This window comes from Podarcis filfolensis (assembly GCF_964270895.1).
Source record: "Podarcis filfolensis genome assembly, chromosome: 6".
Lineage (NCBI taxonomy): Eukaryota > Metazoa > Chordata > Lepidosauria > Squamata > Lacertidae > Podarcis > Podarcis filfolensis.
In genome coordinates this window covers 69366022-69379442 of record NC_139609.1, presented here as the reverse complement: position 1 = coordinate 69379442, position 13421 = coordinate 69366022, and the positions used below count along the sequence as shown (strand labels likewise).

The following is a 13421-nucleotide window of genomic DNA, read 5'->3' as shown; positions in this document are numbered from 1 at the left end:
TCTGATAAATTATCAATCTGCTGTGATGGCAGGAAAAGATGTTCAGAATGTAGTCAGACCTCCTTTATAGTTCTCCATTCAAATAAATTTCAGTAATCAGGTGGTTTCTTAGTTGATACTGAATCTAGTTCAAGGCATAAAATAATGGTTTTCAGCTACTGTAGTTTGGTAAGACAGTCTGTCCCATGCTGGTGAAAGCCACTTCAGGCCTGCCTCCTGCACAAAGAACATCATTCTCCGGCCTCCTAAACAGAAGGGGAATCTATCAGACACAATCCATACCCATACAACATTGAGGCTGGTTGGTGAATTATATTATTATAAGAGATTTTGGATAACAAAAGAGGTTTTACAACATATAAACATTTATGGGATGAAAATGAGATTTCTGCTCAAGTAGAACACTGCATAACAAAACATTTAATTGTTTTTATATTGTGGCTGTCCTATATGCAAAGGCTCAGCATTTGAGGTCCTTATATCTTGGCCATTCTGTTGCATGATGCAATAATCCAAACCTCCTACAGTTCGTTTCACTCTGAAATTACATTGTTTAAGGAATACTGGCAGATTTAAGAAATAAAGACATCACTATAAAATATTCCTAAGAGCATGATAGTGTCTTAAGAGAGTTTTAGAAGCCTTACATTGGAAACAGTTACTGACACCCTTCACCATGGCAGTTTTTGAATTGAAATTCTCAGGAACTAAACAGGTGAAACCACCACTACATACTTTATTTTTGCTAATTAGATGTGCTGTGCAAATTCACTATGGGGTGTACATGAATCACTAGATTTTAAATGATGAAACTCTCTTAGTGTCTTCTGGTCCTTGAGCTGGAAATAGCTCTAGTTGTGTAGCTTGGAAACCTCCATCCAGCTGGGTGCCAAAACAATATGGAATATTAATGTTAAAGAATATTTGAAAGCACTGTCTGATAGAAGGATGGCTTAAAATAGTATTATGGTTTAGTTTGCTGAAAAGTATGTAAGTACTGTATTGTGCAATTAAATCAAATCTACCCAGTCATAAAAGTAATGCATAGTTTATACAGTGGGGCTTCTTGGGTCATCTGGGAAGTAATATGAAAGAAAGATAAGCTACAGGCCAAAACAGTGCTCATGCTGAGAAAAAGGCAAGTCATGTTTAGTTCCAAGTCAAGCAAAACAATCAGAAATAGATTTCCTAGAAAAAAGTATATACAACTTTCGCAAGGCTCTGCCAATATTTTTAAAAATGCATGATATAGGCACTAAATTAAAAAATTAAAAATCTGACTTTTAAATCTATTTATCATTTTTTACAAGCACAGACAGTTTATTTTAATAGCACATTAGATGAAGCATCTATGTTTATGTGAGTGTTCACGAAATAAGTGGGAAATCTGCATTTGTTCTCCAAGATGATTATGGGGAAAAATAAGTAGCCATTGATGCCTTTCATTGTAAATAAGCCAGAGTAGCTCCATCACTGCAAAAGAGTCACACATTAAAAGTCAAAGAGAAACCTACACACTCAGACACACACACATTAAATAAGAAAGAACAAGGTATATAGCACATGCTGACAAACTAAATAAAAGTTTAGTCTCAACCCTGTTCCTTACGAGTGTAGCTCTGGCAAATAATCTTTTTATATATTACAAATAGACTCCAGAGAGAGAGACCTGCATCCATTCACAGTAAGGCTTTCAAGATATATGAAGTTTTATAGCATTTGTATTTTAAGGATTTAGGGCAAGTACATGTTTTCTACTAAATAAAAAGTTAGTACTTAAAAGGTTCAAAAATATATCAAGTGATTTTTTTTTTTACATAAATAAATTATATTGATTTTGGATTTAACAGCTGAAAAAACCTCTCTGCTTCCACTGGAGGCAAAACTGAACAAAATGTTAGTTAAACAGATAGCAGCATTTCTAAGAAATCTGTCAAGAGTGATACAGTATCTGTGCTACAGGGTGCTATTTAAATAGGGCCTATGTCATTATTCAATCTCTTGCAATAGCATAATCATAAATTGTTGAAATTGATTCCAACCCAGAAAACTCAGAATAAATTCACTGCAACATACAGACTTAATTTTAGTTCATGGGTAACAGACTTCTTTGAGATGCTAATTGTAACATGTACATACTTTATAATCCCAAATGTATAAAAGACAATGAAAAAAGCATCATAAATAAATAATGCAAACTGAAATAGTTATGTCAAAACATTTGGACCATCTGATAAATTAGCAAAACTGTAACAGAAAAAAATAAGTAAAAAATACAGTAAATTGTGACAAACCAAATGTGAATCTGAATATGAGCATACACTCCGAAGCCCCTCTAATGGTCTGCCATTTAAACATCGCACCACAAAGTGTGTATTTTTTCAAGTCTCGAACCATGAGCTATAAATTAGAACAAGCCCAAGTGAAAGAAAAGTGACATAGGAGTGGGAATAAAGAGGGCTATGTAAAGATTACCTGTGGAGGGTGTTTCAACACACTGAGCTTTGGAAGCCTACTTATGTTTTTAAAGGGTTTCATCTGAAACACTTACACAAAATGTATGTGCAGAGACATTGGGAAATACCACTGAACAGTGAATGGGATCAAGAGGAATGGAAAGGGGGAGCAAAAACGTTTTCTTCACAGTCTAATACTAGAAACAGAGGATAAACTCAAGCTTTGAAACTATCAACAGTCCTTAACAAAAGCCCATCTCACAGCTTTAAAAATTCTGATTTCAAAAAATAAAATTTCTTAGGGTAGTAGAATTGATAAAAGCCAATCCTGTTCCCTCATAAGAAGATTAAAACCAGTAGTTTATTCTTCATTGGGGGAGGGGGAATTATTGTTAAGGGCCTTTGTGAGAAACGGCTAATAGAAAAAAAACCAAAAAACTGTAAGTTATTAAGCTCCTGCCTCTGCATTAAAAAAAAATAATATGCAAGATGTGCGTCAGTTTCTTAGCAGGAGCTGGAAATGGCCTAAAATCAAAGAAAGGACAACTGAAATCCACCTTAAACATAAAGCAAGATTTGGTTTTAGAAATATAAAAGTTCAGGTAATCTTTTCACTTACAGCAGTTTGTTTCCAAAACTTTGTAGTGTGAACAGGAGGAAATTATCTACCATTAATGCCTTTTTTTTTTAAAAAAAGAAAGAAATGAATATATGCATTTTCAGTCATTAGTTATATACTTCTGTCTATACTACTAATCTAGTAACCATGATAAAATAGGGAAATACTTTAAATCAAAAAATACACATTAGCACTTACTATAACTGTGCTTTTTACCCCAAAATACAAGATTTTTTAAATTCAGTGTCTTTGTAAAAACATCTACCTTTTCCTGTGTTTGTGTTTCCATCATTAGAGAAGCATTGTCTTACTGAAATTATTTCCCCTCTCAAACAAGCAAGCAGTTTTGGCAATCACCAAGTACTTATTTACTACTGTTTTGGAGAAGGGAGGGATGAACAGCTGGACAACTGAACAAGAAATTTCTGCCTCCCGTACCAATTATAGAACACTGCTTATCTCTATGGCAAGACCCTGCAACTATTAACATGTCACCATAGTTATCTTACCAGGAATCAGGTAGATAATATTACTTATAGAAACACAGGTTTTTTATGAAGGTGAAGTGGGAACAGAGGGCTGTAACAAATATTTATGGGATGAGAAACTTACAAGCCACAATATTATTTTTTCAGAACGAAACAAAAGTTCTAATTGATATCTTTAATATCTTTGAATTCCTCTTCTTCCTCCTCCTCCGCTGGTACATCCTGTTCATTCTCTTCTGACACAGATGGTGTTTGTTCTGTACAGTTTTGACTGTTTGCATGTTCCTTGTCGGACAGTGAGAGAGTTTCTGGTTCTGCAGTTGCAAGTTCCCCTTTAGTTTTCTTCCTCTTCCGTTTCTGACTTTCTAGGTTTGTTGCCTCTGAGTGTCTGGTTTGTTGAAGGCCTGGCAATGCCATACCAATACCAGGAGAAAGAAACATTGAGGGATAGATCAGTCCAGATGACATTCCTGGAATAAGAAACGGGTTAAAAGCTACAGGACTACTGGTAGTTATTGCAGGTTCTGACTGATCAGAAAATGAACTAGGACCAGACTTGTCTTCAGACAGAGTTTCTGTTTTTGCACCTTGGCCACTTTGTTTGTCTTCAGCATCATTTTCTGCATGTGACGTACCACTTTTAGTTGTGCTTGCTAATGAAGTTGGAGCAGCTGAAGTACAAGTAGTTGTCATTGATGGATTAAGAAGTCCTCCAACACCAAACATTTGTGGTACAGCAGCCATGCCTGGTAGCATCATCGGCAACATACTCAGAGCACTTTTGACATCCTCGCCAGCAGGTATTGCTGCAAATCCAGCAGGAAACCCAACCAGCCCAGTTAAAGGAATGCCTTGCATGTTTCTCATGTTCTGAAGTCCTACTAAATCCATTCCAGCAATAAGTCCGTTCATGAATAATGGTCCCATTCCAGAAGAAGCATCTGCTACTATGCCAGGAGCTTTGAAAAGTTCACTCCTTGGCCTCCTTCCTCTCCGCCGAGGCCCAGCATCTCGGAGTACAGGCTCAGTCAGAATACGATTAAACTTGCTTTCAGGTAAAAAACCCTGAGTTGGAAAAGAAAAGAAATAGAATTCCAAATGTTAACACAATCACATGTGCCTTCAGCTGTGTTCTCTAGTGGAATACAAATCCCCAAGTGCTTCTCTGTGTGACAAACAAAACTGTCATTTGTGCAAAAACAAAGTCTCTGTGCTTTGCTGGTAAAATAATCAGCAACCCCCACCCTACAATCCTATACATGTCTACCCCAAAAATAAGTCCTATTAAGTTCAATAGGGCTTACTCCCTGGCAAGAGGGTATGGGATCAGTCTTAAGGCTGTGATAATATGGACATTTTCTAAGGTGTAAGCCTGACTGAACACAAGATATCCAAGTAAACATGCATAAGACTGGGCTGTAATTATAATTAATTAATTATTGCTAGCTAATAGTTGCTTACTCTTTTTTATTTTTTTAAAAAAGTGTTTCAGTACTTTTAGAAGGGCCTTCTCAAAGAAACAGTTCTAGCCATCCTCAGATGAAGTTAGCAGGAAAGTACTTTTGGCCATTGCTCAAACTGGAAGCATAACCAAATTGTGAGCACACAAAGGATACAAATCTGAATGATTTGGGAAGTGTGAAATGCATGAATTATGTGATTTGTTATCTTCCCTGAAATTCAGAGAGATCAGTGAAGAACAAGGGATCAGGATACATTTTGAAAGATACTTTCTTCGCATATTTAATTCAAAAGCCAGCTCTGCATCTGCAGGTAAGCCTAGGTTTATGTATACAGCATGCTCTCACACTTAACTATCTTTCAATTGTACTGAAAAACAATCAGCTGTGCTACCTATTCAGAAAACTAATTAGAAAAGAGATATGGAAGAGGTGGAGGGGAGTTACAAGATAGATATTCCTCTGAAAACCTTTCAACTTACTGAAAGCTTAACAATGTCAGACCAGTCTGCTGCAACTGCATACTCCATGTTTGCATCAAGCCACCTTGGCAGTTCCTTCAGTGCTGGTGCCATGGCTCCCCCTAACTATAAAACACAGTAAAATGATTACTTATTTTGCAGAAGACTAGAAAAGACTAAGCAACATTGCATAAGTAATATGTGATGAAACACCTAGAGAAATCAAAGCTGAGTTGCCCACTTTTTTGCTGTTTCCAGAAGGAAAATGGTACATGGTAACTGACTGAAATCTGAGGATGTTGTACAGATTACAGTTTGTGACAATGTCCTAAAAGGATTCCCCATACAAGCATCTGCTGGAACCTACAGATGTAAATCAAATACAGTCGTACCTTGGTTCTCAAACAGAATGCGTTCCAGGAGTCCATTCAATTCCCGGAACCGTTTGAAAACCAAGGTGCAGCTTCCTATTGGCTGCAGGAGCATCCTGCAGCCAATCAGAAGCCGCACTGGATGTTCGGCTTCCGAAAATTGTTCGAAAACCGGAACACTCACTTCCAGTTTTCGATCGTTAGGGAGGACAAACGTACAAGTTCCAAGGCATTTGGCAACCAAGGTACGACTGAACAAACATAACATGCATTCCACCCCTATGTAGATGCAGTGGGAACTTTTGTGAATGTGAGTAAGTATCTTCTTGTGACTGAGATATAAAATTAGCATACTGGACATCAGAGGTCACCCAAATGTTTTCTCCATGATATTTCATAACAGCTGGTATAGTCCACCCTCCTGATCCCAGTGTCCCTCTGTAGGTTTTCCCTTATGAAAGAAATACTCCTCCACAATGTTTCTCATATTGCCTGGAAAAACACTGCAAGGAACATTGCTTCCTTCCAGCCAGCAGAGCGTACCCATGAGAAAAAGCTGCAGCTTGCCATGTGATACAGCAAGCTGCACCTTCCATCTGTTTGAGTCAATTTGCTGGAAGGAAGCAAGTACAGCTCCAACCAGCTATGCCCTACAGCAGGCAGCAATCCTTCCTTACCAGTCAATTTGTCTGTGAGGAATGTAGCAATCTGGTGTGAAAGCAGCAGGCTAATTTCCTCCCCTATAAGCAGATCTACATGGAAGTGGGGATATTCACACTTAAGTAATTTATGTGTTGCTCTTTGCACATATGCACTTCATATGTAGGAAGAGAGGCAAGGAAAGACAGACTTGAGAAAAACTGCATTTTCTTCTCCAAAACAAAATAAGCCAGTTAAGACGGAACTCAGGTTTGCAGGATTTTAATGCATTTAGAACTGACATTGTGCCAAATCACATAAAAGACAAGAATAGTAAAGTCTTCTGCTTACCCTCCTCCCAGTACCCTTATGGACCACAGGCACGCGTTCCTCCCCTGTGAGAGAATTTATGTCCAATTTGCTAGGGTCCTTACAGCGCTGCCTCCTTTGTTTAGGCTTTTCTGAAAAGTTCTGAAAGGAATATTAGTGAAAATATAAGTGACGCTCCCTTCCAAGTAAACGTGCACAGGACTGGAATATGAGACTTGTACTTACTGTGCCAAAGCCAGGGATTTCAAGCGTGTAGTCAGACTGCTGTCTCAGCCAGTCCAGAAGACTCTTATTTGGAACAATCTTCTCTGCCTGGACATTAGTGCCTGGAACGGTCTGCGGACTTGAGGTAGTAATGGCTGGCCCATCAGGGTTAGGATTACTTGGTACAGTCTGGGTTTGATCTTCCTGAATAATATAATGGGAAGAGTGAGAAAGAAAGGCACTACTGAGATGCAGAAATACTACTGAATTTTCCAAATGTCATTGCAAAATGAACACAATATCTGATCCAGCCACTGCAACTACCCTAGCTAAACCCTGCAAGAATGGCAAACTATTTCCTTGGGGAGGGGTGTGGATTTCTCCTTGATTAGGTTGCACAGGGGGCAGACCCCCCACCCCCAGTACCTTGACACCATTATTTAATAAGAATAAAACAAAACATTTGCACTTGGCACTAAGCAATCATTAAAGTACAGAGGAATAAAAGAGGATGGGGATTATTACTTACTGGCAGCCCTGTCTGGAGGGTTCTCTCCTTCAAAAATATGAGGTCTATCCCTTCCACATTTTTTCTCCTGCCCCGTCTCCTCCTCATGGCAGCATCATCTCTTCGTAGACTCCCATTGACGATCTGTCCTGTGACAGGATGAATTAACCCTGCCTGAAGGATACCAGACAAGTCCATGCCAAGGGAGCCCTGCAGAGCATTCACTGTCCCTAGCTTAGGTATATTTGTGCTCAGGGAGAAAGGAGAGCTGCTTGCTGGTGACCCATCAGGCACTCTTGAGAGGTCTACTGCTGCATCCCGCCAGCCGTTCAACACGATGGAAGGGTGGGGGTGGGAAGCCACTAGCTGTTCAAGGCTCCTTTGCTTGGCATCTCTCTCCATCTCAAATTCATATGGCTGCCTGTGCTTGTGTTCATCTTTGACGAAAGTGGGCGCCAGGAAACCTTCCTGTGTTTAAACCAGGAGTGTACAGAAAGGCACAGTTACAACAATCTGTCCTAATGAAGACTGCATACATAATTTTCTAATATTCTCAAGCAACTTTTAAATTCAGCACCCTTTTCTAAAAGAAATACCTGAATGTAGCTATCAACTTTTTTCTTAAGGATGCCAGAATGATAGTGTCAGTAATTTTAAGAACAGTAAGGTGATGCAGTATTGTGCGTAAGTTTATTACTTATGGACAGGAGTTTGAAACATTATACAAGTAACACTTTGCAGCAGGCAAAGATGTCTACCGAAGCTCACCTTCTGGACCTGTGCAGCTATCACTCCATTGCTGAAGCTGGGTTCGGAGGCTTCTGGTTCAGTGTAGCTGTTTCTATTGCCAGTACTGCTGGATAATGCAGGAGTCGGCATCACAGTTTGTATTTCAAATGGCTGGCTGGAAGAAGGCCACTTGCCCTTTAAGATGGCATGGCAGATGTTGTCTATGCGGTTAATGATCACTCGATCCTGTCAAAGAAGCAGATATGCTTCACTAGGTTGCATATGCTTTAAGTTCTAATCCTTCCAAGAACTACAACTAGGCAACTAGTTTAGCTTCAGGTGTTCCTTTTCCAGGTGATACAGAAGCTTGACCAGCCTGTAAATTAACCATCCTGCATAGCGGAAGCAAGGCGGCAGGCCTGTGCATGTAAGGCACACGACACTTGGTCACTCCTGTAGAAAGGGTTCATTCCAGAGTACATACCATACAAAGTTTTAAATTGACAGCTTTCAGCCAAAAAAATGACTGGAGCCATTATGCAGATACACTCTCTATTTCTGTTTCATTTTTTAAAAATCGCATTTCAAAGTATGACTGGACATTTACCAATAAGCAACACAAGCTGGAAAATAAACCTCTACAGTCCACCCTTCCATCACACATCAATTTGCTCCTTTCTCTACATCATAATTTAAAGCTACTAATGTAAGGTTGATCCCAATAATGTCCTGTTAGGACATATATACACAAACACATTGGAAGCAGTTTTAACATCAGTAGCATTCTGATGGCTATTAACTTGCCTCAGCAATATTTCAACAATGAGTGATAATAACTACACCGGGGTTCTAAACCCTGGATTTGCAGGAGGAAGTCAAATGCAGAGCACCAGGATGCCCCTTTCAAAATAAAATAAAGGGTATAGGAGGGAAACAATCACTAACAGGCCTGCCAGAGGCTCTTGTCATTTAGGCTGAAGTCCTGTTAGGGCCACACACTCAGAACATGAGACCAATAACTAAAAAGAGATAAAAACATTTTTTTTCTTCAAAGAAAACCTCAATACTTCAAAACTGCTAGGACATTTTTCAGAAGAGAAACGCCTGGCCTTTTTACAAAGAAAAGGCTAAAGCCCACTGGAATCACAAACACAATGGTGTTTTTCACATTCCTTATTGAAGACACTGGACAGCTATTGATATTAACACCCACATCTGACAAAATATGACACTATAATGCAGGAAGTATAACAGAGAAATATTCAACTTGGAGAAATACTTCAATGCTGCTTCCAAAATGTTGCCGGATAATCTATTCTACGTCTCTCAATATGTTTTCAAAACGGTTCAGACACAAGCCAGGGTGCACCTGTGTGAAAACAACATGGTAGGTGGATCTCAGTCCCTGTGGAACATTGACCTAAAGCCCTTAATCATGCATACTTAAGCTACCAAGCCACCTTAGGCCACTCTGAGAAAGAGTAGAGTGTCTTCTCTTGCAGAAGCTGAGCAATGGTAGGTGCCCGGACATCTTGCAGTTCATCAATCTCTCCAGGAACAACAAATGTGGAACTCTTACTTTCATCTTCAGAAAACTTCTCAAAACAATCTAGACGGAGTGGAAAACAACATGTAAGCATTCGTTAAAGCATCAAATCGCTCTTTCTTTCAAAGGCATTCTGAGGCATCGATGGATCTTCAGCAAAGAACACAACAGAGCCTCATGGTTCTCTGGACATCTATGACACCCTCTAGCAGCTCCCATATATTTGAAGAATAGTGTCGGTAAATTTAAATGACAGAATGGCATGTGCGATTCTGAAGAAGTTTGCTAATTATGGGTAGAAGTTTGATATGTAACACCAAGTGTCTCTGGAAGCTTGCAACAACAGAATTCAGCACTGCTACAAAACACCAGAAGAAAACAGAAGCAGTTAAATAATTCAGCTACTATGATTCAGTGGCCTAGCTTGATCCTAACCTTCAAATAGTATACATAAAAGCTCATTTTCACTAACTAACCAACCAACTGAGCCAACTCAGTTGGTAAAGGGTATAAAATGCAACATGCATGAAGCAAGATCCTATGGAGTTGAAAATCTGTTAATCCGTAGCCACAGTCAGTTTTCTGGCACTTGTAAAGATAGAAGTTGATGTCATGCTAATACTGTCTTTTTATATTATACTTAGTGTCAAGTTACAATTCACCTCAAAATGAAAATTACTAAGATATGCAGGAATCTTCACTGGCAGAAAGATACCCCCCACATTACTCTACCTTGATTTTGGCTGCTTTCATCCCTCTTCTCTAGGTCTTGATTCTCACACTCTTCCTCTTCCCTCTTCATTTCATTCCCACAGAGGGGCTGTGGAACAGGACTGCCCCTTTTTTCCTCTGTGTCATCTCCCCAGGGGTCTGCCTCCATACAAACAGGATGTGACTTAAGGAGCTCCATCTGAATTGCTGACGTCTGGCTTCGTGCAGAATGGTGGTAGTGGTGATGGTGGCAGGTCTGGATCTCTTGCAAGACTGGGGTGTGCTCCTCAAGGCTCTCAAATTCAGCTTGATCGTCCTCCCCAGCCCCATGTTCACTATCACATTTGGATGCTGCCTGCTCACTCGAGATTGACTCAACCAGCTCCTTATTCCTTTCCTTCATGAATGCATCCAGAGTAGTGAGAAGACATGAACTATGCTTTTGCTCCTCTTGCACAATGGGTTTGTCTTCACCACCATCTAGGGTCTTTAAGCAACCTCTCAAATCTTCCACAGTGTCAGCAGCTGTCTCCAAATGATCTTCCTCTTCTTCCTCCTCTTCCTCCTCCTCCTCTTCACTGTGGCTCTGACTTTGCACCGATTTCTCTTCCAAGCCCTTTTCATGCAACAAGCCCATGAATCTCTTCTCAGGATGGACTTTGATATCAAAGTTATGGAGACTGGGGCCATACACTCCTATGCTCAGGACCCCTTCCATGCCATCTCTTTCAAACGGTACTGATCCTGGGTTAGTGTACGGACTCTCCATGTGCTCAAGGGCATTACAGGGTTCCACAATAAAGCTCTTGGAGGGCTTAGTTTCCTTAGATGAGGGCTCCTGGGCTGCATTCTGACCCTCCGTTTGGTCACTGCCAAATTGCAAGTGATCCAGGTAGGAGGGCTCTCTTGTGGTCTCAGCATCACAGCTAGATAGATCTTCATCCCCATCTATTTTGCCCTCTGCTATTTTGGTAGTATTGCTACTGACATCTGTGCAGCTGGGACTGTCGCGGGCAAGGGAGCTATGCTCGCTGTTGCACGCCTTCTCATCATACATCATGCACATCAGAGAGTCAGGCAAAGAGCTCTCATCATAGTTAATGGAAATCATACCCCGGACTTTCGACATGAAATTTTCACAGCTGCTATCCTGGGAGATGTTGTCTGTCCGCGAGAGACTATTGCCTGAGCCCACTAGCTTGAGACAGCTCTCCGTTTCGGTCTCCGGAGATTCATGTTTTCTTTCCACCTGATTGTATGAAGGGGAGCAATACAGCTTAGCATTTGCTTGGTGGTGGCAACACAAGTTTTCTGTTCCAAGGACCCCTGTCCTTTTGTGCTGAGCATAGTTTCTGTAGGCATCCAGGAATGACAACTGGGGGTCATTCATGATATAATAGTCTGTGCGGTTCAGCCCATGTTTAGCTGTACCGATGAGCAGATCCCGGTCATGCTTACCACACTCCCACCACACAGGAAGGTACAGGCTTGGGCGGCAAAGCTTGAGCCGCTCGTGCAGCTGCGGACACCTCAGCACTTGCTCACGGACCTTCCGTAGCAGTTCAATTCGGTATAGAGTCCTTGCGGCACGCTCCTCAGTGATTGGTTCCACATAGATACTAGGATCAGCTGGGCCTATGAGTATAGAAGAGGGAGGGAGGGTAGAGAAAACCATCAAGGATAGAATGGTAGAATGTCTTTAGATTAAGGTCAAAATACTACAAGTCTGTTGCTCAAGACATTTAGCAGGGAGTTTTTAGCAGTAAAAAACAACAACAAACAAACAAACCTGAAAAGGAAAGAAGCAGGGTAATGCCCTCAATCATCATCTAAATTACAAGTTTAGAAGCCCCAAATAGTTCCCACTCACCATCTTCTTTCCAGTGGGGCAAGCGGCAGACGTTCCTGCACATTGCAACAAAGCTATAGAAATATTTTTCTAGGCTCTCATCAGTTTTCTTCTCCAAGCGTGAAATGGATCGGAACTGGGTCCAGTCGAAAACCTTCTTCTCTGGATCGTACATTACCCCAAATGAAGAGACCGTGCGATAGAAATCTGCTTGCTCTCTTCTGGTCCACCTACAATGCATGGGAAACACAAATCCACCCATTCACGAAACTTGCTTTCAAAAAATTCCAATTTTCAGTTTGTCGCAATTATGTATTAGTTCTGGTCAATCTATTTTTTCTAGTTTGTGATACAAATAGAACAAATGATAATGATAATGTAGCAGCCGAACAGTTTCCAGTTTTGGAGCTGGAGAGGTGGCAGGTGTCACTGTAGAACTGCTTCAAAAATCTCCTTCACTCCTGCAGCTTCAAAGTTGGGCGAGAGACTGCCTGCTCTTCACACCTGCCGGACTTATCATAGCAAGCATACTGTATTTGCTGGCTCCTGGTGTAACAAGAACATTCCTTGCCTATTGGGGTGATCTTTGGTATCTTACGTTATGCCACAATCTGGAATCAAAGCATATGGGATTCCAGTAATGGTAGGAGCATCTGCAAGCTTGAAATTACAGCATGCAGGCTATGAACATGAGCTATCTACAGTGTTTGGGGATAAGTTATTAGCAGTTTTTGCCCATTTATGTTAAAACAGTCCTTCCAGTGCTCAAATAAGATCAAGCCTGTTCACAGCCCACTGTTTTGTATTACCTTTTCTGCATTTCCTTGTTGATAGGGTCCATCTCGTTGGCTCTCCTAAACATCTCCTCTTGCAGCCAATAACCATGGTTACAAGGCCCAATGATCTCAGGCCTAGTAGGGAGCTCTTTACGGTTGCAGCGCTGATAGACAGTGACGAGACGCCGCAGTCTGGCTGTGAGGGCGGATGACACAGGCCAGCTGGATTTGTCTGGGTCGGAGCCATCCTGGGCTTCAAACATCAGCAAGGTCA

General features: G+C 40.8%; 1 protein-coding gene across 9 annotated transcripts in view; it reads right to left on the bottom strand.

Moving 5' to 3' along the window:
* Positions 1–394: 394 nt before the first annotated feature.
* Positions 395–13421, bottom strand: part of CHD6 (chromodomain helicase DNA binding protein 6) — a 104002-nt gene continuing 90975 nt past the window's right edge. For all 9 annotated transcript variants that reach the window (XM_083617666.1, XM_083617662.1, XM_083617664.1 and 6 more), the window contains 10 exons: positions 13181–13400; positions 12393–12601; positions 10544–12157; positions 9726–9874; positions 8305–8511; positions 7558–8004; positions 7050–7232; positions 6846–6965; positions 5506–5610; positions 395–4628 (listed from right to left, as the gene is read on the bottom strand). In XM_083617666.1, the coding sequence (XP_083473792.1) occupies positions 3726–4628; positions 5506–5610; positions 6846–6965; positions 7050–7232; positions 7558–8004; positions 8305–8511; positions 9726–9874; positions 10544–12157; positions 12393–12601; positions 13181–13400 (4157 nt within the window). In that variant the 3' untranslated portion in view covers positions 395–3725. The remainder of the gene's footprint in view (positions 4629–5505; positions 5611–6845; positions 6966–7049; positions 7233–7557; positions 8005–8304; positions 8512–9725; positions 9875–10543; positions 12158–12392; positions 12602–13180; positions 13401–13421) is intronic.